The 27,778-nt window shown below is 33.6% G+C and overlaps 4 protein-coding genes and 1 long non-coding RNA gene across 8 annotated transcripts; all 5 read right to left on the minus strand.

The window, feature by feature from the left end:
• Positions 1-2,577: 2,577 nt before the first annotated feature.
• On the minus strand, positions 2,578-4,215 carry LOC145029369 (Calcium-dependent lipid-binding (CaLB domain) family protein). The gene is made up of 5 exons (XM_078977922.1): positions 3,983-4,215; positions 3,372-3,437; positions 3,146-3,284; positions 2,926-3,061; positions 2,578-2,793 (listed from the first exon to the last, which is right to left on the minus strand). The coding sequence occupies exons 1-5, from the start codon at positions 4,047-4,049 to the stop codon at positions 2,737-2,739; spliced, it is 465 nt and encodes a 154-aa protein (XP_078834048.1). The 5' UTR covers positions 4,050-4,215; the 3' UTR covers positions 2,578-2,736.
• A 522-nt stretch (positions 4,216-4,737) lies between these two features.
• Positions 4,738-8,223, minus strand: LOC145029370 (uncharacterized). 2 transcript variants are annotated; one of them, XR_013676496.1, is made up of 5 exons: positions 7,721-8,223; positions 5,942-6,316; positions 5,472-5,529; positions 5,144-5,250; positions 4,738-4,927 (listed from the first exon to the last, which is right to left on the minus strand). It is a non-coding gene; the product is annotated as an uncharacterized LOC145029370 (long non-coding RNA). The 2 variants fall into 2 exon arrangements; XR_013676497.1 differs by lacking the exon at positions 5,942-6,316.
• A 5,512-nt stretch (positions 8,224-13,735) lies between these two features.
• On the minus strand, positions 13,736-14,926 carry LOC145029371 (16 kDa phloem protein 1-like). The gene is made up of 5 exons (XM_078977923.1): positions 14,734-14,926; positions 14,545-14,610; positions 14,313-14,451; positions 14,081-14,219; positions 13,736-13,965 (listed from the first exon to the last, which is right to left on the minus strand). Exons 1-5 carry the CDS (start codon positions 14,798-14,800, stop codon positions 13,909-13,911), a joined length of 468 nt encoding a protein of 155 aa, XP_078834049.1. The 5' UTR covers positions 14,801-14,926; the 3' UTR covers positions 13,736-13,908.
• A 2,976-nt stretch (positions 14,927-17,902) lies between these two features.
• Positions 17,903-20,665, minus strand: SCL30 (SC35-like splicing factor 30). Of its 3 annotated transcripts, none has more exons than XM_078981899.1 (8): positions 20,507-20,665; positions 19,868-20,069; positions 19,675-19,752; positions 18,817-18,981; positions 18,677-18,714; positions 18,513-18,582; positions 18,284-18,433; positions 17,903-18,198 (listed from the first exon to the last, which is right to left on the minus strand). In XM_078981899.1, the coding sequence occupies exons 2-8, from the start codon at positions 20,029-20,031 to the stop codon at positions 18,084-18,086; spliced, it is 780 nt and encodes a 259-aa protein (XP_078838025.1). In that variant the 5' UTR covers positions 20,032-20,069; positions 20,507-20,665; the 3' UTR covers positions 17,903-18,083. The 3 variants fall into 3 exon arrangements, with proteins under 3 accessions (XP_078838025.1, XP_078838026.1, XP_078838024.1); XM_078981900.1 differs by having other exon boundaries at positions 19,868-20,052; positions 20,507-20,649; XM_078981898.1 differs by having other exon boundaries at positions 19,868-20,066; positions 20,507-20,647.
• A 950-nt stretch (positions 20,666-21,615) lies between these two features.
• On the minus strand, positions 21,616-22,402 carry LOC145030419 (uncharacterized). The gene is made up of 2 exons (XM_078978793.1): positions 22,254-22,402; positions 21,616-22,141 (listed from the first exon to the last, which is right to left on the minus strand). Exons 1-2 carry the CDS (start codon positions 22,400-22,402, stop codon positions 21,616-21,618), a joined length of 675 nt encoding a protein of 224 aa, XP_078834919.1.
• Positions 22,403-27,778: the final 5,376 nt, after the last annotated feature.

Consider the following 27,778-nt stretch of genomic DNA (forward strand, 5'->3'; position numbering starts at 1 on the left):
TAGTAAATTTCCCACCTTGATGAAGCTTAATACTAAACCATGTGGGTGCACCAGCTAAAAATCAAAATTATACATATTAACAAAGTTAAAATTTTGCATTTTTTGTTCTAAATCAATAAGAAAATGCAAAGTATAAAAGTTAAAGAAAACAGAGCAGCTTACCATATACAGTTGATACATCAACAACTTCGCGTTTTGGTCTGATATGCCACATTACGAACACCATTTCGTATTAAACGTATGCCCTTATATGTGTAGTGTCGATTATCTTGTTTGGATAAGCAACGAGGGTTTTTTGCAGGTTCAATGGAGCAGAAGCAAGAAGGAGGGAGTTGGGGAGTCGACGAGTGTTGGGGAAAGTAAATGAGGGGTAAATGTCAATTAATCCAAAAAAACGTTTATGCAAAAATGGTCCCTGACATATGAAATGACGAAATTACCCTCACGTGTGAGGCACGTGAGGGGACTTAACAGTTCCAACTTAACGGGAGTTAAGTCAGGGACCAAAACCACATATAAACCACTCCAAAAGGACTATGGTTCCAAAAAACTCGTGGTTTGGACTAAAACCCCAAAATTTTGCATACCACAGGGACCATTTTTGCAATTTACTCAAATGTTTATTTTAAAGCTCACACATATTTGAAAGAGTAGTTGGTATTTCACTGAATGGTCTTAACTATTGAGTAATATTGGAATATTGTCCCTTCCTTAGACAAAATTGCAAAAATGGTCCCTGTGGTATGCAAATTTTTTGGGTTTTAGTCCAAACCTCGAGTTTTTTGGATTCATGGTCCTTTTTGAGTGGTTTGTATGTGAAAATAGTCCCTCTGAAAATTGAAATGACTATAATACCCTTGGGGTATTTATTTTTCATTTTTCTTTCATTTTTTTTTAAATTTATTATTTATTTATTCATTTTAACAATTAAAAAATAACAGATGACCCACCTCCCTCCCCCCCTCTCTCTCTCTTTCTCTCTCTCTCTCTCTATCTCTCTCTCTCTCTCTCTCTCTCTCTCTCTCTCGACACATGGTAATACACTCACACACACCTATTCTCAATCTCTCTAGATTTTTTTGGTTTTTAAATCTAAACACACATTGCTAAGAACAAGTGCTCAAGAACACACAGTGCTCAAGTATAAACACAATGCTCAAAAATCGATTTGTACGTGTATGTTTTCATTTTCAAATCGATATATGTGTGTTTGAATCTGAAATCCACCATCGTCTCTTTCCTCCTCTCTATCTACTCCAATTACTTAACATCCGCCCACCGCCTCAGGTGGATTACATTCTCAGAGATAACCCTATATGGGAGGCTGCATTAGGGTTTTTGCAAAGAATGTCGTCGGAGAAGGAAGGAGAGGAAGTCGTCGTGGGTGTTATGTGGTGTTATGTGGTGGTTCAATGATGACGATTTTGCTCACGGAGGTTCCATATGCTCCCACTACCCCAACACAAACAACATCGACCCTCCTCTACCGCTGCCATCTTCATTGTGGTCTTCAGCCTCCTCTACTGCTACCATCTTCAATGTCTAAAAAGCCCCTTCGATACCCCCCAAGCATCTTCCATTGATAGAGATTTAGATTAAGTGAATGCTGAAAGTGATCGATCTTAAAATTGGGCCTACTTCAGCGGGTTTTGTAAGTTGAATCAAATCGATTCAGCCAGCTGGAGGATAACTGTAAACCTATGGTGATTACTTACACACTTTTGATCGAGGCCACCATTTTAACAGTGGGATTACTGAAGCAATGAATGTGATTTAGGGATTTTTTATATGAATGTGATTTTGGGATTTTTTTGAATGTGATTTAGGAATTTTGATCGAGGTCACGATCTTCAACCCGATATAAATGTGATTTAGGGATTTTTGAAGTGATTTGGCTATGAAGGCGATAGGATTCTTGGTCGTAAATGAAGAAGGATGAGGGGGTGGAGTTTAGAGAGAGAGAGAGAGAGAGAGAGGTGGGCCCTCTTATTTTTTTAATAATTAAAATGAATAAATAATTATTAAATTAGAAAAAAATGAATTTAAAAATGGAAAATAAATACCCCAAGGGTATTATAGTCATTTCACTATTCACAGGGACTAAAAACGCAACGAAACTAGCTCAAAGGGACCACCAATCCAAAAAAATCGTGGTTTGAACTAAAACCTCAAAAAAATGCATACACAGGGACGATTTTTGCAGTTTTGTCTTTTTGAGTGATTAAAAAAAAACAAGGACATAATACCACTGTCAGCCTAGTCGTACGATATAAAGAACAAAATAGTTTTTCAAAGTTTTCATAATAACTCTGCACAGCACAGTGCTACCTACCAACAAGTATTCCTCATAGACTAAACTGTTGCCTTTTTATATTTTCTTGTAGCAATCATGTTTTTCTTGAATGCTACACATCTCTTTTTACATTATTTGAATGAAAATTTATGAGGTTTACACCAAAATTAAACTACTTTCTTGTCATATCAGACATCAATACTTTCTTGTTATATGAATATTACTTATTATTTTATTTGATGTAATCTTTGGTGAGGAACACACGATAAAAAAACAAAACAAAATTATGAACCTCGAGAAACCATTTCAAGTTCCATGAACATTTTGAGTCTTTGACCACTAAAACAAGCAAATGCAATTTACATTTGGAACATCTAAAATTCACATACTCAAAACTTCAACATTTTCCAAACAGAAAAACCAAAGGATTACCCACAAACTAACTACCATTGGCTCTCTTTCCATCCTCCAAACTCTTGTGCATAACTTTCATTTTCCACCTGTACGTATCCATCAAATCAAAGACACAGATTATATATATAAGCCAAATTAATTATCAAAAATACCTGTCATTCTTGTTTGTTTTTTGTATAAATTGTGTATATAGCAGGTTTAATTAAAAGAGTATGTACCCTTGGGGTGAAGGAGACACCCACTCGAATATCTCCACGATAGCTTTGGCTACTATCCACAATACTATACTTTTGAGCACGTAGCTCATATCTTCCATTCTCCACTCCTAGTTCTAGTACTTCTTTCAAGTATATTCTGCATGCATACACGAACTTGTGATTTTTTGTGAAACTCTAATCAAAATGTTATCATGATTTGATAAATTAGTCTTTTACATACGTTGTTTGTCCAATGTAGTCATCTGATGAGAATGTATCATGGTCCATTATCTTGAGAACAAGCTTAGGTTGTTCATCTGATCCTGGAAATTCCACCCTGAATTTGAATGTTTCATTCCAGCTTGGCTTGCTTCCCTGCCCTGCATCATTTAAAGATGGTAATTAAGTTTACAATGGAAAAAAAAAAAAAACCATTTGATTTTAACTAAGTAAGGAAAATGGTTTACCTTTGGCAATAGTGCTCTTGTGTTCTTGACTCTTGTACTGAATCAACACATATGGATCTATTTTGTCTGTGTAAAGTGAACCAATAGTAGTATAAAGTTATTTTAGGAAACATAGATTTATCGTTTTTTATTGATCAAGATTCGTGTACGCTTTAAGTTCAGCTATTACCCCACAATCATAGTGACAAAAAATTGGTAAGTGGAGCCCAAAAATCACTAACATGATAGTATTAATTAGATCAACAATAGATCTTAACTAATAAATCGTGTGATCAGGTGAGAAATTAACACACGATGAACGGAGTGCTAACAATCAATGGTTGACTACAACAAAATATCATAAATACTAATTTTTAATGAAAATAACCAAAATATCTAGAATGGAGTGTGGTAGGTCCACCAAATCAATTAATGTGTTAATGCGAAGAACGTTTGTAGGACTTTCTAGTGCAGGAATGAATCTTCGTCGGCTGATCATGTCGAATTCCAGCCGAAGATTTACGAGAAACAGATGCGATAGACATATAAAATGAACAATCGCGTCTGATCGAACAAAATCGGTGTACAAAAGGTATAAGAAGAATTGCAATTGAGAAAAATAAGAAACATACTGAGGAAATCGAAATTGCTGAGACCACGAGCATCCACCAGATTCACCTCCATTATTCCGATCGTCATCTCTCTTAATTTCAGATTTTTCTCTCCCTATGAATCTATCTGGTTTGCTAAATCACACAGAAGAATGAAGTGAAAATGAAATTGAAAATCACACGCACACGGCAGCGTACATAGATGGAACTATAAAGACTGAGAGATGAGAGTATCTATACTATTACAAGTTAAACCCTCAACTTTTGTATTCTTGCCAATCAACCTACCTACGCCTTTAATGGTTATTTAAAGAGTCAGTTGTTTGGTTGGTTGTGGTGTTATTGATCAAGACTTCAAGATTCCTACAATGGCTGGCGTCTTTGACTTGTTCAGCATGGAGTGAAATTTTCAAATCTAGTTGAAGTTTTCTTTCCCTCATGAGAAGAGTAGCTTCTTTATTATAAATCTTTTACAAGTTATATAAGAAATGTAATATTGTTTTTATTTCTCATAATTATTAGTTCATGGTCTACAAATTATAGATTTCGTTTGAGGAAATTAAAACAAAGGCATTTTGATACTTGAAAAATGTTATTCTGTTAGGTTATAACCCGTGGAAACCACGGTTATCAAAGTAAAAGAATATTGATATTTAAAAAATATAAAAAATAATCAGTGATTTTAAAATAGTTGTTAATTTACAAAGTTTGATGATTTGTCCTGATTCAAATTAATATACTTTATGATGATTGATTGAAATTAATAACATGGTTGTAGAACTAAACATTACAAAGAAATAAGTCACTACAAACGATAAGATGTAATAGTTTTCACTGATAAAAAGTTCAAAAAAACTAACAATAACTATCTTAAATGTATCATTTTTTGGCTTGTCACCATCAGCATCAATCCACAAATTTTTTTGCTATTGATCTCCAACTCACCATCAACAACAACTTCCAATCCTGCAAAAAAAGAATACTTTGTAATGCCACACTAAAAACACTACTTAATAACAAAAAATAATGATAATATGCGTACACCTTGACTCCGGTCAACAACAAACACAACAGTTAAAAAAGAAAGATAATAATGTTTTAAGTCATCAACAAAAAAAGCATAAAACCATTTCTAATAAAACATAATTTATCATTAATGCTTCAGAGATTTGATTGCCTTACATTTGATTACAAGAAGATGCCTTACTTATTTTTTGTAATCCAACAAAAGCAAAGCCTTATTTGCATTGGTGGTCATAATGCAATAAACATCGTTAGTCCAGTATCAACTGCAATAAAAAAACAAAACATTAATTCTACACCAAATAGCATGAACATGTCAGAAAGTAATCACATCCATCTAAATTTATCTTTAAGAGAAATTTTATAAAACAACAAAATATCTGCAGATAAATTCAGAAAAAATCATCTAAAATCGTTCCATTTTATTCCTGATGAACCACACATAGTAATAAAAAATATAACATGCTAACTTTTTACAAGTCATAACCTTGTCTGTACTTCCACTTCATCTCCAAAGATACCTCTTCGTTGGTGATAACTGAACTCTAAAAAGAGATGAAATACAATAATAGGTTTTTCAATTCCTTGAACACGCTTTGCGTGCCAAATAAACTTAAAATAAACAATAATAAATATTAGACAAAATTGCAAACATGGTCCCTGTGGTATGCAAATTTTTGGGATTTTAGTCCAAACAGTGACTTTTTTGGACTGGTGGTCCTTTTAAGGTAGTTTGCTTGTGATTTTGGTCCTTCGCTAAATTGAAAAGACTAAAATACCCTTCTGATATATTTTATATGTTTATTTCTATTTAATTTAAGGTTTTATTAATAAAAAATATGGGACCCACCTCTCTCTCTCTCTCTCTTTCTCTCACTCTCTCTCTCTCTCTCTCTCTCTCTCTCTCTCTCTCTCTCTCTCTCTCTCTCTCTCCAAACACACACAACCCAAAAATACCGTTGGATTCATGCTTTGCCTTCTCCACTGCTATGCCGTCGATCATTGGAACCAAAATGCTATTTCTTCACCTGCTTCCCCTTCTTTTTGTATTCGGTCTTTAGAACCTCACCACCACTAACATCCCTCCACAACCTCCACCGTTGCACCGTCCTGATGTGGGTGGGGAACTCATCAACTCTGTAGCAGGAACAACAACGGAGCACCATCCTCCTACGTATTTCTCCTTTGACGTGGCTCATCCATCTATAAGAATAGGAGATGTTTCTGAAGTAGCTTATTTTCCAATCTACACGGTGGAACCCGATAATAACTCCATTGATATTGAATCTGTACAGGAGTGTGACTGGATGAACAAGAAATCAGATACAAGACCTACATCACATAAAAAGAAAAAACCTCTGTGAAAACCTAGAAGATGAAAACTCGGAATGATCGAGAAATCTGAAACCGATTCCAAACTCAACTTTTTTAAACGGGATGATTTGGAGACAATCTACACACATATAATGGAAAACATGTTAAGAACTTAGGAAATCTGATTTCAATTGAAAAATTCCACCGGAGCAATTGTGCCTTTGCTCTACGTACCGCCGACCACGGTGGCGTGTGGTAATTGTTCTTGGTCGTTTTGGCTTGATTTCGACAAAAAAACGGGAATGATAACTTGTGGATCTCAAATTAAAGTAGATGGATCAATGAGGGATCTTGTTGGAGGTTGAAAACAGTCGTGAAATGGGGGAAACTTCCGGTGGGTTTTTCACGAGATTCACTTAGTGATTAGGGGTGTCGACGAGTTGTTTTCGACCCATAGTGGGTGCAGCTAGAAATGATGCTCTCCAGGGGTATTTAGGTTTGTCTGTTGTCGAGAAAGAAGGAAGAAGTAGGACTGCAACGGTTGCTGCTTTGTTTTTTAAGAGAGAGAGAGAGAGAGGTGGAACCTTTTTTATTTTTTTAATTGTTAAAATAAGTAAATAAATATTAAATTTTAAGAATAATGAAAGAAAAATGAAAAATAAATACCCCAAGGGTATTATAGTCATTTCAATTTTCGGAGAGACCATTTTCACATACAAACCACTCCAAAAGGACTACGAAACCAAAAAAATCACTGTTTTGACTAAAACCCCCAAAATTTGCATACCACAGGGACCATTTTTGCAATTTTGTCTAAATATTAACACAAAGGTCTTGAATCGAGCCTGATAATCCTATTAGACATAAAACCTAAGAAAGAATACCTCTTAGGTATTGCTTTCTAAATAGCTCTGAAGATCAAAGCATCATGTGATAATGTCCACGATGCAAAAAGGTAGTTTTTACTAATCATATTTTTAAACATTTTTATTCAAACTTAACTTTAAGATATGTATTAGAGACTCTCACATGTCCTCGATAAGGTATGTTCAGGATAATATACCCATTAATCTAAGTTGCAATACATCTATAGTAAAATCTTGAAGTTCCACATTTATTCCCAATCCCTTAATCCATTATTCTATGAATAAAGAACTTCAAAACACACTGTTAAGGTCAAAGCTTTTTTCTAGCAAGAAGATATTAGCATTACATTAGTCTGAAGGAAAAAAAGAAAAATGCTATTTTTATAGTAATTATTTATGAAGGTGGAGTGAGAAATTCATGCTTGGAGTGGCTAAAACACGCCTTTAATAGTTTAAATTGTATTTTTTCCGAAAAATTGAATTTTATTGTACAATGCATTTGGTCGAACAGTTAGTGGGCAAGAATTATGCACCGTTAGAAACAAAGATACATTACCTTCAACCCCATTCATTTGTTGCTTTTGTTTTGTCTTTTTCAGTAGTCGTACGATGGTTGAGAAGGAAAGCAAATTAGAAGTAAGAAAGAGCGAGAAGGACATGACACAGACGGGAAAAGAAGGACATGTGACGGTGGTAGAGATGTGGTGGTATTGGCTGTTGTGTTTTAGGTAATGGCTTAGATTCGCAGAGGCAGTAGTTGGCATGTAGCCATGTAGGTAAGGTGGTGGTTCCGTCAAATTTATAGGGTTTTCATTAAGATGGGATAGAGTAAATTGATGGGTGTAGAAGGGAAGTTGGCGGGCGTAGTGAAGACAAAAACAAAGATTATAGGCAGATGGTTGTTGATAACTTGATTTCAATCGTGATTTATTGACATTGGATTGAATTCGTTGAAGATAAATCATTCCTGATTTTGTGGGATAGATTGAAGATATCCAATTTTAGAGATTGGAAAATAAGCAAAAATAGGAATGATTGCTGATTATTTGGGATTCTGACTCATCTGATTTTGAGTAAAGTGAGCGGGAAATCAATAAACATAAGGTTTAAAAAGATGACACGTGGCAATTTTAGGATTCATTTATTAGAGATTAGGTGTGAGTTCCATGTATTATATGGGTGTATTTAAAACAATTAAATATGTATAAACATTTGGGAAAGTTAAATTTATAAGAAAAATATTGCATTACTAAAAATTAAAGTGTTTTTTTTTCTCTTTCAAATTTAAACAAATCATTTATATAAAATAATCAAAGCAAATTAATGAGATTTTATTTTAAAATTTTGAAATTATAAGGAAAGTCAATTAATGAAATTGATATGCATTTATTATTAAATTTAAATACCATATGGAATTTAATAAAATAGGAAAACCACAAAATTACATATGGAATAAAAATTAATTCAAAATAACCACAAAATGACATGTGGCAAAATGAATGAAAGTGTGATAAGTGGCAAAAAAAACCTTCATTTATTAGAGAAGATAGATTACATTTTAGACAAAATATCCAAATCTATTCACTTGCTTTGAAAAATGTCATAGGTAAAACAATTGCACTAGTATAGAAAGCATTTATTATTGCGGTTAAAATCATTAATTGGTGTGGGCATTGAACCGCACCAACTAATATCGCATCAACAAATATCGTTACTTAATTGTGTGGTAATAAGATCATCCTATTGGCAATCAAATGTTTAGTTGGTTGCCATATTTCAATTAAAAAAAAATAAAAAATCCTTTGAGGTTGCTCCATCAAACCTTAGTTGTCAATTTCATTTTTTTTTTTTTATTTATTTGTTATAACTCTTTTGCATTTTAAGCATTATATTGTAATTAGTTTATTTTTAGTTTTACTAAAAAATAAACAAAACACACTAAAATACGTAAAATAATATTGTCTACAAATAAAGACCAATATTGATATATGTTAAGAAATTTTTTCTTGATTTTTTTTATGTTGTCTATATAATCTTAAAAACAGTAGAAAATTTTTTGTTATAATTTAAAAAATGTTTAATATTTAGATTTTATAATATAATAATAAATAATTATAAATAATATAAAAGTTTGGTTTGGTTTGGGTTGCTAATGGGTGTGAAAAATTGGTTTAGTTTGATTGTGTAGGTGGAAGAGAGATAAATTGTTTTTTTAATTGATAGTTGGGTTGGTTTTGGTTGTGAATGAGAGTAGTTTAATAAGAATGCACCAAAGACACCTAACCGCACCAAAAAACAAGAAGCCACACCACTAACTATAGAACCACATTATTTAATAGCAAACACACAATTATAAAACGGCACCCAAAGACAACCAAAAATATTGACATGATTAAGGGGGTGTTTGGATAGGGAAAAAATAGATTGTTTATTGCTTATTGTTTAATCCCACCGCAATAAGCAAATTTAAGTGTTTGAATAGTAGTCTTTAAAAATCAGTTTATTGGGGTAGGAATAAACCAAATAAGTTGGTTTTAATAAGTAATGGTTGATTTTAATAAACAATTGGGGAATGCTTATTGCTTATTAGTCATTTTACTAATATAAGTTGTTTTGTTTGCTAAACACTTACAATGTTTATTGCTTATTGTTTATTCTCACCGCAATAAGCTAATCCAAGCACATTTAAAAAAAAATATGATTATTCACACCGCAATAAGCAAATAAACAATAAGCTAATAAGCTAAAAACTATTTATCCAACACCCCCTAATAATTTTCTTAATGAAAATTTTCGATGAGTATGTGAATTCAAAGTTTTTCGATCATTCCTAAAGACCAAATATTACATATGCATCAACCATGATGTTAGATGATGTTGTATTTGGTTAACAACTCATCTGCGACGATTTATGTGTTTGTCTTGGAAAGCTAGAGTACGCGATTGCTTCTACCTTTAACTCAAATTACTAATCCTTGGCTTTGCCTAAACCATAAACTCATAATATAAATATAACAAAGAAATTATAATTTGGTTAGTTAAAAAGAAAATAAAAAAGAAATAGAAGAATACCTTTTGCATATAAAAATTTCGATTCTCCTAATTGTTGGATAACGAAATAAGATGGATATACTTAGAAAACAAGCAACAAGAAAACAATATTGGTAAGTTAAAACAACTTATTTGCCATTACGATATGTAGACCTAAATGGTTAATGTTACTTCAAGAAATTTGAACACTGTATTAACTAAAGAAAAGAAACCACATACCAAGAAACTTATAATGGTGAAGTGTCACCGGACGGAAGGGGTCGTCATAGGTTGTGGCTAGGGTTTCTGCCTATTGGAATATTGGGAACAAGAAGATGACTATTTTTGGAATTAAGCGATATAACCTAAATGGTTTTATGTTTTTTTGACTTTGGAATCACATAGTGTATTCAGGACAAGTCGATTTGCAAGGAGAAGTGAAGGAGTCGATATGAGAGATAAAGGTGCGGATTTGGGAGGGAAGAATGGGGGAGACATAATAAGTGGGAGGGAAACAAAAAATCGAACCAAATAAATGGGAGGGGTCTCTGCAAATTTAGAGGAATTTAATGCGAAATGAAATTTTTGAACGAAATAATGCATTTATTGGTATGTTTAGATAAATTAGCTTATTTTTTTTAGAGAAAACAAATATCATTAAAAGGGGCACTCTCATATAGACCTGGTAATGGGGCGGGTTTGGAGCGAATCGATCTTGATCCAAACCCCTTTAATAAATTTCAAAATCCGATCCAAACCCGCTCCGTAACCCGCAGGGTTTTGAATAATCAAACACATACCCTTATCCACCGAATCAGCAGATATCCAAACCTACCCCGTAACCTGCAGGTTTTTTTAATAATAAAACACATTTTACTTAAATCATAAAATCACATTTATTAAATAAAACGAAGTTTTGATTTAGAAAACACATTATGTACTCAAGGAATTTCTAATCCTTATTTTAGTTACTTCAGATTGGTTTTTGAGCGTCGATTGCATTAATAGAGAATAGAAATTACAAACTTTCTTCCGGTTGATAAATAACCTTATTAATTTATAAATGAAATTCGTGATTACATGATGAAATATAAAGGAAATGAAATCATGAATCATGTGAGAAGAGTAGAAGATTGGAAGTCTAGAAGAAGTTGAGTCCTTGACTCCTATGTAAAAACAATTTAATCATTAGCCTTTTCTCTTTGGATTTCTGATTGGAATTTAATGTAACTCTAGGTAATATAAAATATAAATTTATATTTCTAAAATTTATATGGGGCGGGTTATAAACGGAGCGGATCGGTGCTGATCCATACCCGACCCTTTTAATAAAAGGGTTAGCGGGTATGGGCCGTTAACGGGTAAACGGATCAAAAACTATGCTCCAAACCTATATAATTGTTAAGGGTTTGGATCGGATTAGGGTCAAAACCCGCTCCATTGTCAGGCCTACTCTCATAGCAAGAAGCTACAAAGAGTCCAAGTACAAACATGAAAAGGAAATATGAACAACAGAGCAAACATGAAATTAAGATGAAAAATGAGTGAAAGGCGAAACGCTCCATTCAAACCAATTACCACAACTAGTGCCACCTCGATGCTTACACCATATGTACGAGAGCGAAATTATATTATCAGCGATTTTTGTAGGATTTGCACCAATATGTTTGAAAATCTTGTCATTCATGGATAGCAAAATGTTCTAGGATAATTTCCCCAAGTAGCCGCGAAGTCAATGAATTCTTGAATATTTGAGAACATAATGTCTTCCAATCCACACCATTTGAATATCCAATGTTGCACCACTCTAGAATAGCCACAAGTAATGAGCAAATGATCAGCTGTTTCAGTTTCTGTGTTACAGAGAGAGCATAGGGTACTAGAGGTATTTATCCCCCTAACAGCCAAGGTTTCAGCCACCGGTATTCTACCTAACACCGACCTCCACATGAAACATCGCACATTCAGAGGAATTATCTTTGACCGCCAAATTGTCGCCCCTTTAAAAGTATTTAGTTTAGACTCCAATAATTTCCTCATTGAATTCACATTATATTCACCACTAGGATTAAGAGGAAACCTGAACCCAAATTTGGATTTTTGCTCGATATTCAGGTTACCAATATCCGTATATAGCTATAGCAGTTCGTTTAATTCTTCTTAACCAGTTAGTTCAAATCTCCACATCCATGGAAAGCCATTGCTAGAAATTTTATCTCTCAATAAACAATTTTTAACTGTTTCAATTGAATATAAGTGAGGGAATTTGAGGTGAAATGGAATGTTACTGCACCAAGAATCTTTCCATAATAAGATGTTGACATCCGAACCTGGGATAAGGGCAAAAATATCCTTGCAATCAATATGCAAACTATCAAGAGCTCTAACAGCCTTGGAAATATTACACCAAACTCCATTTGATGTTTTTCTCGCGATATACGATGCCGGTTTGTTGTACAAATTATGGATGCTCACGATAACACATTTCCATAAACTTCCTTTGTCATTCATAATTCTCCACCACCATTTGATTAATAGGGAAATGTTTTGAGCGAATAACGAACCAACACCTAAACCACCTTCTGATTTTGGCACAATAACTTTGTACCACTCGCAGTGTGAGTAAGCAGTTTTTGCAAAAGTATTTGGATTAGAAATAAACTATAACATATAAGCAAGGGGGGATGCTTTTTAAAATTAGTTTATTTAGCTTATCCTCACCATAATATGTTGATTTTTAATATTTTCTCTGCAAACACTTAAACTTAATTTATGGTCATAGGGATAAACAATAAGTTATAAGCACTTTTTTTCCCTAACCCTCGAAATCACAAAAACAAATGCTTTTATTGGTGTTGTTACTTGATTTATTTGATATGAAAGTGTTTAAATGGTTCATTCTGGTTTACTACCACACCAACAAAATAAACCATCGTACCAACAAATATGTTTGGTACTACTCCTATTAAAACAATTATGAATACGTTTGGTACTACTCCTATTAAAACAACTATGAATTTGATATTTATGGTTTGGTCCTTTACACATATAAAATGACATTTATACAATTTTATTTTATTTTACATTTCTTAAGTAATTTTAAATAAAAAAGCAAAATAAATAAGCCTCCGCTCCATTTTTTTCAATAATATGTATGTACAAGTAAAAATGAAAAATCTACAAGCCTACTAAATCAATATAAGCCCTCATCTTCTACACCATTTCATCATTTGCTTAAACTCTATACCATAAATTAGTTTCTCTCACGAAGTGGGTCACAATATAGGCAACCATTCAGGGCCCCTATCGACAAGTACATGTTCAACTATGTTGTGAACACAGAAAGAAATCATTCGAAGTCTAAATAAAAAAGAAGGTGGAAACAAACACCAAAATAGGAGAATAAAAGAGAAATATGAAATCAAATCTATGCGACCCACACACCAATTCCTGATCTTTTACTAGGTAAACTTTTTATGTCACCGGATTCTTTTAATCACCCTATAAAATGTTACATGAAAATTATAATGTTAAATATAACTTAAAAGAAGAATATGATGTTTACGAAAAAAAAATGTTTTATAAACATTTCCACAACAATATTAAATTAAAAAAACAAGATACAATTTACATGATTTCGGTCATCTAAAATACAAATATTGAGAACCTAGAAAATCTAAATAGTAATTACAAAAACAAGGCAAAATCCACAAACTACCGTTGGCTCTCTTTCCATCCTCCGAATTCTTGTGAATAAAATTCTGTTTCAACCTGTAACCATGAAACACAACACCAAAAGGGTCATATAAGCAAAAGTATAATACATTTCATCATTCTTCTATTCTTGCTGTATACACTTATTAAATAGTTAAAGATAAATATATACCCTTGGGGTAAAAGTGACACCCACTCGAATGTCTCCAGAGAAGCTATGGCTACTACTATCCACAACACGATACTTTTGAAGACGTAGTTCAGAAGTTCCACTCTCCACTCCAGATTCGAACAGTTCTTTCAAGTATATCCTGCATGCATCATGATCAATAAGTAACCAAAATCAAACAGTTGCAGTCTTTTGTGAAATCATAATAAAAAAAATCATCAAGTTAAGGTCTTACGTTGTTTGTCCGAGGTAGTCATCAGATGAGAAGGTGTCATGGTCCATAATCTTGAGAAAAAGCTTAGGGTGATCGTCTGTTCCTGGATATTCGACCCTGAATGTGAATTTTTGGTTCCATTTTGGGTTGCTGCCACTCCCTGTATCATTTAGTTAATTAAGGTCGATAAGTATTTCAAATGGTCACGTGTATGACGTATTCCAAAAATAGTGTGAAAAAAGGTTTTAATTACCTTTGGCTATTAAGCTCTTGTGCTCTTGACTCCTGTATTGCACCAACACATATGGATCTATGTTGTCTGCAAGAAAACGAATAAGGAGGATATAAAAAATGGTGCTTGTAAATCTTTTTAAAAGAACATATCTGTATATGACGTTTTATTAATCATCAAGATTGGAATTCAATTGAGAGAAGTACGTACTTAGGAAATCGGATTTTTTGAGACCATGAGCATCCACCAGGTTCACCTCCATTACTCCGATCGTCATCTCTCTTTACTTCAGATTTCTCTCTCTCTCTTAATCTCTCTTTCTCTGTCTAGTCAGATCATACAGCAGAATGAACTGAAAATCATACGTAAATGATAACAGCGTAGAGGTGAGAGTATTTATAAGTTAAGCCCTCAAATTTTGAAGTCACAATCAAGCATTCAAGCTACTAGTAGTTTTTTTTTTTTTGTAATTATTCCAAGGTTGGTACTTCTTTGGTAGGCCATGAAAAGGTCGTTTTTTTATTTTGAACAAGACTTTTAAAGATTCTTTCAATGGCTTCTTAATTTTGACTCCTTCAAAGTCAACCCCCTTCCATGTATCGAGTAGTGAATTAAGGAATCAACGGTTGTGTAGGTTAGAGATTGGAGTCGCTTTCTTTCAGTTTTGTAATCAAAGTAAATAATCCGAAGCAGTTGGAATCAAAAAATTAGATCATTTTTGTTATACAAATTGCAAAATTCCGCATAATGCAAACTCGACCCATTTTTTTCTCATAATGCAAAAACTTCAAGAAGGGTTGCTTTTCGATGAACATATAGTGAGCGTTTCCATCGTTTTGAAGAAAAGTATATGTAATATAAAATGATCAAAATCAAATAATAAGTTACAAAAATTACAAATTATAGAAAATAGTGTCTGAATTTTTTTAAATAACTTTTATCTCAAACTCCAAAATGTTGAATCCCAACAAACTCAACTAGTGCACACAGTAATTTAGTATTTAGTGTTCAATAAATTCTAATATTAAGAAAGTATATATTGAATAACAAAATAGTCTTCTTATATATCAGTGAATTACTTTAAATATAAGATATAAACATTTATTTGCTGTCCATTATTAACAATATCTTTTACATATTGCCTGTTGATTGATCTTCAAAAAATATTACATATATACATCTAACATTTTTTTTCTTCCTAATAAGCTGGGTAAATTACACCAGTCGTCCCTCGTGCACATGCCAGAAAACATGTTTAGTCCCTATTTTTAAAAATTAACTTTCACCGTTCCTAGGTTTCTTCTTTCATGCATGTTTGGTCCCTATTGATATGAAATGACTACTTTACCCTTAGTAATTTCTTTTTCATTTTCTTTTATTTATTTATCAGTTTTAAATTTAAAAAATAAAAAAAAAAATATAAACCAAATATCCCCTCTTGCCTTCCATTTCCCCATCTTTGCAACAAGGTTCTCCATAAATAACCCACCACCACCTATCACCGCCTACTCATTCGACACCACCACCTGTCACCGTCATCTCCTTCGGCACCACCACATATCGTCGTCATCTCCTTCGGCACAACCATCGATCACCTCCAATACTTCCTCCAACTAAAACATAATCTGAAAACTTACACCTATCGAAAATCAATATGAACACAAGTGAAGAAGGAGATCGGTCTTAACATCGTCGATTTCGAAACCCTAGCCAATGGAGATCGATGGTGGCGCATAAGTGAATGAGATCCATGGCTTCATGTGTCAATTTGAAATCCTAAGAGGAGGTGGTGATGGTGTTACTGAATGCTAATATGCAACTACCTTTCATCTGCACTTCCAGCGACGCCTAAAGCACCACCCTTCATCTGCACTCCGGCTAAACCCTTCTTCTCCGCACCACCGTCACTGTGTTCTCCCTCACCCTCACCGACTGAAAAGGAAGAACAATTCTACTATTTTCTACCTTCATCTTCGATTGTAAACCCTAGTTCCACCTCCACCTCAGTTCCAAACCCTAGATTTGATGTACATTCCGCCGGAGTATTACCTGACGTTTTTGTGTCGAATTTGTTAGGGAGGAGCAAATTTACAAAGGGGTTTTGAAGGACAGATCAGTTATGGAAGTGTGCAAGTGTGAAGAGTTGCAAGGCTGAGGAAGGTAAGTTTCTGGTGGTGTTGCGATCTCTTTGTGGTGATTCAGGCCATGGTGGTGTTGATTTTCATTGATGATGGTGATTAAGTGTTCTTCAAACAATATATATATATATATATATATATATATATATATATATATATATATATATATATATATATATATATATATATAGAGAGAGAGAGAGAAGGTTCATCAGAGATGGTGATGGACGCAGAGAGGGTTCATCGGGGAGATTATCCACCTACGGTGGCTTTAGGATGAATGGTTATAGGGTTTTTTGAAAACTTTAGAGAAGAAAGACAGTAACGGAATGGTATGTTGGGTGGGGAGGTTGGGTTGGATTTGAAGTAGGACCATATTTTTTTATTTTTTTTATTTTTTAATTAACAGTAATAACTATCACGTAAAATCAATTAGAAAAGAAATACATAAAGGGCATTATGGTCATTTTAAATATGGAACGGACTAAAATCGCAATAAAATCGCATATTAGGGCCGAAGCATGCAAATTTAAAACAATTGAGGAAAGGTCCAAATTAATTTTTGAAAATAAAGACTAAACATGACTTTCGGTACTTAGGTGAGGGACGATTGGTGTAATTTACCCTAATAAGTTATATAGTAAAGAATGATAATATCAACATGTTATTCAGTCACATTAATTGGGCTTCGGTTTAATAGGTTTTTTAACAATTCTATATTAACTGTTCGATTTAACTGTTATTGGGTCATTCTGCTCAGTTTACGGCTAAACTGAATTCTGTATATTTAGGACATATTTTCCATGCACAGTAGAAAACTAAAATAGTTTTTTGTTCAACTAATACGAAACTATAAGATTAATTATTATACTATCCACAAGTCATTAAAGTAATTAATGTTAATACATTACACATGAAAGTTTTTCTTAACTGCAAAATGTAATGAAAATCATACAAAGAAGCTACTGTAGTTGCAACAATAAGGGACAAATTATACATAAATGTAACATATATTAAATCATATATCAACATTAAAAAAAAAAAAAAAAAAGGGTACTCATCAAGTGAAATAAATTTTCAAGATTAAGCTCTTGTCAAACACCTGAGTATTCCATACATCAATTAAGAAAAAAACAGGATTTCATAGCAGTGTATTACGCTTCATACAAATCAACAAACACAATATAAATGAAAATTAGGATAAGCTAAGAAACTCAGCTTACATGATTAATCAAGCAAAATAACAAGTAATAAACAATACATAGATTTCAAGCATTCACAATCCATGAAATACAACAGAGTGTAGAAATAATACACAACAAGTTTTTCAAGTGTTGTTCTCAGCTTAGTAAGCAAATATGAAGCATACATGTACAAATACCAAACATACCCCCATAACATAACACGAGGGGTCTCCACTCTTCAGGTCCGGGGTGGTGGTGACATGTCATCACCAGATCTAGATCTAGACCTAGACCTAGACCTAGATCCAGATGGCGACCTTGCTGCTCTCCCAGATGACTTGTATGGTGACCTCCTACACAATCACATCATAACCACCTTAAGAAATTACAAAAACATAAAGAAATTAAAAACCAAGTGCTTAACACATACAGACATACCTATCAACATTATGATCATTAGCAGCTGCATCATAGCCTGGAGAATAAGATCTACGGCCACGATCATCATCAACCTGAGGCTCTCTTCTTACAGGTGGCGGTGATTCAGAGTAGTCGCCACCTCGTCTTTTCGGAGCAGGCGAGTAGGACCTACATGGTCAAATAATAATTCAACCTTTTTTTTAATTTTTGGAAATAAAGTTATGAAAAATAGAAATTAGTCAACTACCTTGACCTTTGACGGCTTCTAGAACCTGAAGGACGTCGTGGGGACCGCGAACGTGACCGAGATCGCCCTCCTAAATAATTACAAATGAACAAATTAAAATCCAAACACAAAAACAAAAACAAAGCATCATGTTATGATGTTATGATGTCATGATGTTAACTTACCATGATGAGATCGCCTTCCTTCATACCCCGAAGATTCCCTAAATTAGTTTCCAACAACATAAATATCAGAAACCTTTATAGAAATTAGAATGTTAAGAATAAAAATAAAAATAAAAAAACATGTGTTAATTAATGTTAACCTAGGCCTAGTTCTTCGGCGCATTTCCTCGGGTCTTTTTCTTGATTCAGAAGCAAGAACAACAGAAATCTCTCTACCAGCAAACATTCGTCCATTCATATGGTATTGGGCCTCTCCAGCTTCATAAGCATCCACAAATTGCACAAATGCAAATCCACGTGGCTCCCTGCATAAAATTAAAAAACAATATTTTAAAGAAAATGCCAAGTATGTTTAATGTTTTGCTAATAATAAGAAACACCAACCAGTATGTGACACATACTAAGCGACCAAAGATTCTTCTAATTATGTATACCTTTTCTTCTATAATCAAGTACGAATGGCAAATTGGCAACTTCAAAAGATGAAAGTGACTTCAAAAGTCTTCAGGTTTCTTGTAAATAAGTGTGATGAACTTGAAATCAACCTTGTCCACAAGTTAAAATTTGCCTCAACTTCTCTTCACAATCTTTTTTCCACATCAAAACTTGTAATGATTGTGTGATTGATTATATAATGAAACATTCTTCTTTTGGTGAAAAAGTTAAGCAATGATAAACAACAGAAGAGCCTTCATCAATTGTGGGGCTTGGGCTTGTTTTAACTTCAAACCAACATACCCCCTGACAAACCAGGTCAAAACGTAACTCCCCATCAACACAAATTAAGGAAAAAAAAAATGACACGTAAAACAATTTTTTTTTTTAAAAACCAAGAAAACTCACTCTTCTCCCAGCTACTATATTCTTAATCACACGTGACATGCCTAGCTAGCGTGAATCCATATCAACAAACATAATCCAATTCACTTTGAGATTATAATTTAACATCGTGATTTATGACATTTGATTTAAAATGGAGGTCAGATGCGCAAACCTACCCAGTGTAATAGTTCTTTGGGAGATAGACATCTCTGACGACTCCAAACCTTTCAAAGGGGACACGAAGCTCTTCTGGCCTATAAATTCAATTGGAAAATCACAATTAGATAATCACAGGGAATCCCAAAAGGCTGAGGTTAAACAGCAATGGAAAAAGTTTTGAAGATTTAAGATGGAAAGAGAAAGGTTTACCTGCAATTTAATGGAATATTACGAACCAAAAGACTGCCATGATTCTGATCCTTGTGCCTTCCTCGCTCACCACCATATGCCCTTCGGGGAGGGCTTCTTGGTCGACCTCCGTGTCCTCTATCTCTCCGTGGAGGACTGTGATATGGTGGACTATATCTTCGCATGGTTCAACCTCGGCAACTAAACTGTAGTAGAATACCTACTGTCAAGTTTCAGTCACTATACAATTAGGCAACTTGAGGATATACCCTTTCAAGGAACATATAGTTCACATATAATTTTCAAATATAGAAACGAAACTGAATCCAAGTTTCCAGAAATCTGAATATGAAAATAACCAACGTTATAACTTCACATCAATACAGAATTTTGTATTTTCTTAAGGACTTATCACAGCTTTGCCTCGGAACAAACGAAATCGAATCTTATAGATGTGTCCGGTTCACAATAAAATTAGTATCAGCAAAGTCTCCAAATTTTGAGGAATCATGTTACAAAATTAAAAGAAAAAAAAAAAATCATATTCTTAGATTTGATTCGAATCGATAACCGAAAGTGCGAGAAGTTCAAACGTTTTAACCCTTTAATATATATCAAGATTATTCTGAAATGATAAGGAAATCAAGATGATAAATTTACCTGAGAGATGACAAGAACGGGTCAGGAGATCGACAAGAAAAGAGATTGGTAGATCCAGATGCTCGATTTGAAAATTTTACAGCCTTACACTGTTTAGCCGTGCCCTAGAAGCTACAACCAGAAAGTGAAGTGGGCTTTAACTTTATTGTCCCGTTAGAATATCCATGATGCGTACAAAACCCGGAATTCTTATCCGACCTTAATAAAACCGGTTATAAAGGGAACCGGGATAATCATCGAATTTATCCGGATTTTTAGATGGCTTTTTTTGGATTTTAGATAACCCGGTGGACTATATTTACCCGAGCAAATTACAAAATAGTGTTTGTGGTTTAGAGCACAATGTGCGGGTAACTAGATGCATTTTGGTGTCATATCACATACCACATTATCAATGATGTTATAACACCAAGTGAGGAAATGGACAATATATTATATCTTGTTATGACATTATTTTTTTTTTTTATTTCGATTTTTTTTAAATTGAGACAAATATTTTTTAAATTAAAAAATAAATAAAACATAATGTTTAAAAAGTATAAAAAACAATTAAAATTTTCTAAAAATTAAAATTAACATAAAGACTAAATTACACATAATATCCAAAAACAAAAAGAAAAAAGAAATAATATCCAAATTCAAAAAAAAAAAAATACAACGCTATTCGTTATCGTTATTGTTACCATAGAAAATATAATCCGCCAAGTCCTCTCGAAGTTGTCTGTGTTTATTTGCGTCCTGAATGTCAACAACGCGATGCAAATAATCTGTTGTTTCTGGTTGAAACTGAACGTGTCTGGGCTCCGTTGGAATATAGTGTGCAATATTTCTTCATTTATCTTCTACTACCATGTTATGCATTATGATACATGCATACATGATATATCGTAAAGTTTCGAAATCCAATGGTCGTGCTGCATGTTCGACTATATGCCACTTCGCCTTCAGCACTACAAAAGCACGTTCCACATTCTTACGTGTTCCTTCTTGTCTTCTCTTAAAAAATTTGTCTCGTTCTTCAACCGGGTGGCCGAATGCCTTCACGAATGTGGAATACTGGGGATATATTCCATCTGTAAGGTAATACTCATATTTGTATTCGTTTCCATTCACTGTGAAAGGAGCATCCGGGGCTTTCCATTCAAAAGATCGTCGAATATTGGCGACTGATCAAGAACGTTGACGTCGTTGTTGGAACCCGCAACCCCAAAAAATGCATGCCAAATCCATAAATCATGAGAAGCGACAGCCTCTAACACCAAAGAAGGTGATCCGTGATGACCACTTGCATATTGCCCTTTCCATGCTACCGGACAATTTTTCCATTTCCAGTGTGTGCAATCAATGCTTCCGATCATTCCGGGAAACCCATGGCGTTCTTCATGCACCGCATACAATTCTTGCAAATCATGCAACGAAGGTTTCTGCAAATACACGTCACGAAAAGTTTCAACAACACCCCTTGACAATGTATACAAACTCTTTCTTGCGGTTCTTTCGGACATTCTCATATAGTCGTCCATGGTGTCGGGTGACTCCCCCATAGCCATCAAACGAATGGCCGCAACACATTTCTGCAACGTTGTAAACCCCCGTCTACCTCTAACATCATATCTTAATTGAAAAAATTTGTACCTAAACATAAATTAACTACAGTTTAAAAATATAGTGCATATGTTGTAAAATTAAAGAAACATGTAGTACATTTTTATTTATTTTGTATAAAAATATAGTAAAGAAATGATACCGGCTTTCCAAGGCGTTGGCGATTCGTAAGAACACATCCCTACTCAAACGAAATCTTCTTTTGAAGTCCTTCGCCCCGTATACACAATTATCCGCAAAGTAATCGCGATATAGATGTTCGTGTCCTTCCTCGCGATTTCTGTTTAACATCGCACGTATTGTTAGTAGCAAGGCTAGGTCTGGTTGTTGCAGGTCGATAGTGTAAAAATGATACATCATCCTAAAGAAAATATCGTCATCTGAATCATCGGACGAGTCGAAAGGATCCATATTTTTTTGAAGATAATTGAAAGTATGTAGAGAGGAGAAGAGAAAGTGTGAAAATTTTAAAATAAAATAAGAGGTATTTATAGGATAATAAATTGTTTTTTTTTAATAATTTTTTTTTTTTTTTAACCATTGCACTCAAACGGTCAAAATTCATCCGTTTCTTCCCGTCACCACGCCAACGAGATGCGCCTTCGACGAGTTGCAACGAGCAGGGGGGGTGGTGTTCCCCCCGTTACGCAGCCGTTGCGGAATGTCAAGTCAGCCGCGTTGCTTCTCGTTGGTCCCATACCGAACACTCTTAGGTAATTTGTGTATTTGGTTTTAATTTTTTATTTTAATTCGGCCCATTTTTATTGTAAGTTTTGGGTGTGCGTTTTGGCCTCGGTCATATACATACATAAAGTTACTATGTTAAATATGTATACTCTTTTTAATTAGTTTGATTATTATTGATTATCTGTTTATTGAAGAAATTGTTTAAAAAGCAAGTGAGTCCCACACCCCAAACCTAGACTCGTTATCGTCACTAACAATCTTTCGTCTCCTTCCTCTCTTTGTCACCAACAACCCCTAGCACGTGATTATGACTAACTCTAAGGCCAAACGATATACCTTCGACGGGCAGCTTCGTGGTCGAGCTGACCACGAACAACGGGCGTGCACACCACCCTGTTGTCTCGTGGTGGCTCGTTTTCGTGGTGGGTTGTGATCGGGACAACGAACTCGCACGGCCAATGGGATTCAAGATCGATAAATGGACCGTTATCTAGCTGTTTTGTAAAAATAAATAAATAAATAAATAAAATAATTTATTTATCTATAAATGCCACATTTTTACTCCTTATTTTTTACACAATTCTTTTCTTTCTCTATACACAAACTACACACTACATCTTCACAACCAAAAATTATGGATCCCAACCAAAATACTCCTCCAAACTACAGAAATCGCAAACCCGATAACGCTTTTGCGTTAGATAAAACACATCGATAATTCCCGAATATGGAGTCACCTCAAGGCGGTTTTCTCAATCTGCTTCAAACCGGTTCCCCTATCCAACAAACACTATTTTTCCAACAACAATATCAATATTTTCCGTCTTTCCAGCAACAACAAATGTCACAACAATACCAATAATTTCAACAATTCCAACAACTACAACAACTCCAACAACAATCATTACAACAACAACAACCACCAATTTCACTAGAGTTGTCTACTATTCGGATAAAACCGAATTATCCAATTTGATAATTTGGGTTGGACTATTTGGATCGGATATTCGGATTTTTGGATTGGTTTTCAACAAAAGTGAATTATAATTTTAGATTTCGTATTGGTTTTGGTTTATAAAATAAGAACCGAATTGTCCAAAAAACCAAATAAACATTTATTATTTATCTATTTATAATATATATATATATATATATATATATATATATATATATATATATATATATATATATATATTAATCTATTAGTTTTGTGATTTATTTTTTCAAATAGGTTCAAAACGTTTCAGTCAATAAAAAAAACATTAATATGCATTTTCTCTCGAAATTTTTGTATCTATAAAATATTTAACTATAATATATCTTATTATTAGTTGTTTATAAATTTCAAATCGCAACTGAATTATTTGTTTTTGCTTCTTGTGTGAAGTTGGATAATATTATAATTATATGTCATTTTAAAATGATTCGGTTTTTGAAAATCGAATTATAAAAACCGATCCAACCGAATTGTAATTGGATCGGATCGGATCGGATTTGAATTTAATGTGGACAATTCGGATCCATGTTTTGAAAACCGAAATCAATTTGGATTTACTTGATTGGATCGGATCAAACCGATCCATCCAAACGAACACCCCTAAATTGTTGGATTAGGTGTCTAAGCCCATAACTATAATTGGTATGTACTTGAATTGATAGCAGCACAGTCCTTTTGGGTTGCCCTCAAACCTAGCAACCGGACAAGGAAATTATGAAAGGAGAGATATTAATTTATTATAAGATTAATAAATTAATATAAATGAATTTATTAATATGTTAAAAGATTAATATATTAATAAGAAATCATTTTGTTTAATTGATTGTTAGCCAGAAATTAATTAGAATTAATTTTGGGGTTAAAAGAATTAATTATAAAGTGCAGGGACTACTTTGCAATTATCTAATAGTTGAGTGGAAGGCTCCAGAACCTCCTTGGAAGGAGGTGGGCGAAATCTACAGGGGAAACCCTAAGGATTTCGTCCAAGGGGGCTTGGATAAGGCCTTTGGCTTTGCTTAGGCCCTAAGCAAGGAGCATTAGGGTTTTTCCTAAACCCTAGATCCCTCAACTATATAAGGAGCCTCCCGGTTCATATTTTGGTCACTCTTTCTTTGGAAGAAACCCTTAGGGCCGAAAATTGCATACTCCCTCTCTCTCCTTATACTTTCCTTCTTGCTAGTTTGGGTGTGATTCCATTAGAGGCGTTACACTTGTGGTGCTAAGCTTCCAAGAAGATCAAGATCAAGATCAAGGGAATTATCAATTGTTTACTATAACAATTGAAAGGTATGTAATTACTAAACCCTAGGTTGTAAATTTCGATTATAGCCTCTCTCCTCTAGGGTTCTTGTTTTGCAATTCAAAGTTGTATGTTCAATAGATAAAACATAGATCCAAAGTAGGTTGCATGTGAACTTAGGAATTGTTTTTCTAGTTTATTTGTTTAACCTAAAACCCATCATAAATTTCACAACCACCACTTTCGCCGGATTTTGTTGCAGAAACACAACCTTCACCACCACCTCAACCAAAAAAGAAAAAAAAGGGAAAAAACCGACCCGACCCACTACCGCCCAAGAAAGGGTTCCACGGTCAAAAGAAGAAGAAGAAAAGTTAGCGGATGCATGGGTGGCGGCTTCCCAAGATCCAATTGTAGGCAATAGTCAGCCTTGCGGAAGTTTTTGGGAAAAAGTCCGAGTCATTTTCTACGAGTTAATGGAAAGTGAAACTCGAAACGCCTTCGAAATGACGATATATTCGACTAAAATGCACCGAGTTTGGAGGAATCTACAAAAACCTCCTAAACATACGCAAAAGTGGTTCGAACGATTTTGATGTTTTCAAGGCCGCCATTGAGCAATTTGAAAAAACAACGCCAACACGCAAAACTTTTCTATATATGAGACTGTGGCTAAAATTAAAAGACGCCCCAAAATGGAAAGAGCAAACGGAAGGAACTTCGTAATCTTCCGGTTCAAAGCGTTCGAGAAACCCTGATGCAACTTCCCAACAATCGGACGGCCGAACACACATTGACATCAACGACGATTCGCTAGATCTTGAAAACAACCAATCTCTTCGTCGGCTCGTTGGAAGAAATAATATTAAAAAAAAAACGGCTTCAACATCTTCAAATTCTAGTGTGATGGATATGTTTTGCGATAAATTTGATCGATATGTGCAACTTTAAGAAACGAAGGCCGAGGTGATAATTCGGATGAAACAAAAAATGATCGAAGCACAATCATCATTTCAAGAGGCACAAGAGACGCTCCAAATAAAAACCGATATGGAAATTTTGAAATTGAAAGCGGACGACCTCGAGGGTGAAGACTTGGAACTTTTCCAAGCGATGAAAGAGTCGGTTCGAGCCCGATGTAGGTAGGGGTGTTCACGGGACAGTTTGGCTCGGATAATAATAAAATTGTGAACCGTGACTACGGGGCGGATACATGACATGCACTAACCGAAACTGAACCGAATTATGCAAAAAACCGAACTGAACCGTATGACGGCGGATATCCACGGTTCGGTTCACGGGTACCCATTAAATAGAGAAAAAATGCAAACCACTAATTTCAATACTAATAAAAGAGTAGCTCTTTTGCCATGTGTCATCATATTAGACATTTTAATTAATATCTTACCACTTGTCAATGTATTAGTTTTCCATTTTAAATTTATTAGGTCTCCTCATTAATGTGATTCCATTTTAAATTTTAAATTATAAATTATTGTTTTCATTAATTCACAAATAAAAAATATGTAATATTTATTAAAAATTAATTTTATATATTTATTTGATTCATTGATTATAATTTCACATAACTAATAAAAATATCTGTTAAATTAAAAGTTTATTTAAAATAAATTATTAATAATTTTAAGTTTTTACTATAAAAATTTGATTTATTTTATAACCACGGGTTATAAGCTAAATCATCACAAAAGTCAGAAGATCAAATATGATACAGTTTACAAGAAGATATACATAGAAACAATTTCCTTGACAACAATTTATAAAATAAATCACGGACATGTTATCTTTGTTGACAACATTTTATGTGTTTAATTTATGTCGGTGTAATATACATATAAAACATTTATTTTGCTTTTAATAATATTTTTAATCGCATAATGAAACCGATTCTTTGATGAATGTAAAATCAATTTCTCAATTTTAGCCATAACAGTTTGAACACACAGAAAACATATATAGAAAGTTTATAAAGCTGATAAGGGATAATATTCTGGAGTTTAAATCGACAAATAGCTAACATAGAAATAAAGCAAGCATTGGAGATGTGAAAACATATATCATACAGTATATTACGTTATTAAGTATATATATATATATATATATATATATATATATATATATATATATATATATATATATATATATATATATATATATATATATATATATATAAAAGCTTAAATAAGCTTAGGTACCTAACTCCATAAAACTACATCGGTTTGTATCATATTTACATTGTAATTATCTAAGGTTCTTAAACTTCAACCCCATAACTTTATTACTTCCAAAATCTTTGGATTTTCACCAATATCTTTCTTTCACATCACGTATTTGTATTGAATACCGTCTGATAGGTTTCATATCCTACCGCTACAAATGAAATGATGTAGAAGAAATATAATGACGAATTTCCAATTTTTTTTTTGAATTAAATCAAGTTTATGGATAAAGTTTAAGAACCTTGCATGATTGCAATGAAAATTTAATGCAAAATGACCTACTTTGATGAGGTTAGGTACCTAAGCTTATATAAAGTTGTTAGGTATATTCACTTTACCTATATATATATATATATATATATATATATATATATATATATATATATATATATATATATATATATATATATATATATATATATATATGACGGTTCGGTTCAGGTATCTGCGGATATCAAAATATCCAAATCGAATCCAACCCGTAGATAGTCGGTATTTTCGGT

The sequence above is a fragment of the Lactuca saligna genome, chromosome 2 (genome assembly GCF_052625555.1).
Source record: "Lactuca saligna cultivar CGN05327 chromosome 2, ASM5262555v1, whole genome shotgun sequence".
Classification (NCBI taxonomy): domain Eukaryota; kingdom Viridiplantae; phylum Streptophyta; class Magnoliopsida; order Asterales; family Asteraceae; genus Lactuca; species Lactuca saligna.

What these genes read in the sequence shown, in the direction of transcription:
- LOC145029369 (XM_078977922.1), bottom strand. Translation starts at nt 4,049, where the DNA reads ATGACGATCGGAATAATGGAGGTGAATCTGGTGGATGCTCGTGGTCTC. An exon ending in CAGCAATTTCGATTTCCTCA is followed by an intron (nt 3,438 to 3,982) that starts GTATGTTTCTTA and finishes CACTTTACACAG; the next exon opens with ACAAAATAGATCCATATGTG. An exon ending in GACTACATTGGACAAACAAC is followed by an intron (nt 3,062 to 3,145) that starts GTATGTAAAAGA and finishes GTATGCATGCAG; the next exon opens with AATATACTTGAAAGAAGTAC.
- LOC145029371 (XM_078977923.1), bottom strand. Translation starts at nt 14,800, where the DNA reads ATGACGATCGGAGTAATGGAGGTGAACCTGGTGGATGCTCATGGTCTC. An exon ending in CAAAAAATCCGATTTCCTAA is followed by an intron (nt 14,611 to 14,733) that starts GTACGTACTTCT and finishes GTTTTCTTGCAG; the next exon opens with ACAACATAGATCCATATGTG. An exon ending in GTGTCACTTTTACCCCAAGG is followed by an intron (nt 13,966 to 14,080) that starts GTATATATTTAT and finishes TCATGGTTACAG; the next exon opens with GTTGAAACAGAATTTTATTC.
- SCL30 (XM_078981899.1), bottom strand. Translation starts at nt 20,031, where the DNA reads ATGCGAAGATATAGTCCACCATATCACAGTCCTCCACGGAGAGATAGA. An exon ending in CGCCGAAGAACTAGGCCTAG is followed by an intron (nt 18,715 to 18,816) that starts GTTAACATTAAT and finishes AAACTAATTTAG; the next exon opens with GGAATCTTCGGGGTATGAAG. An exon ending in AATGATCATAATGTTGATAG is followed by an intron (nt 18,199 to 18,283) that starts GTATGTCTGTAT and finishes GTGATTGTGTAG; the next exon opens with GAGGTCACCATACAAGTCAT.
- LOC145030419 (XM_078978793.1), bottom strand. Translation starts at nt 22,402, where the DNA reads ATGTTAAACAGAAATCGCGAGGAAGGACACGAACATCTATATCGCGAT. An exon ending in GCCAACGCCTTGGAAAGCCG is followed by an intron (nt 22,142 to 22,253) that starts GTATCATTTCTT and finishes ATTTATGTTTAG; the next exon opens with GTACAAATTTTTTCAATTAA.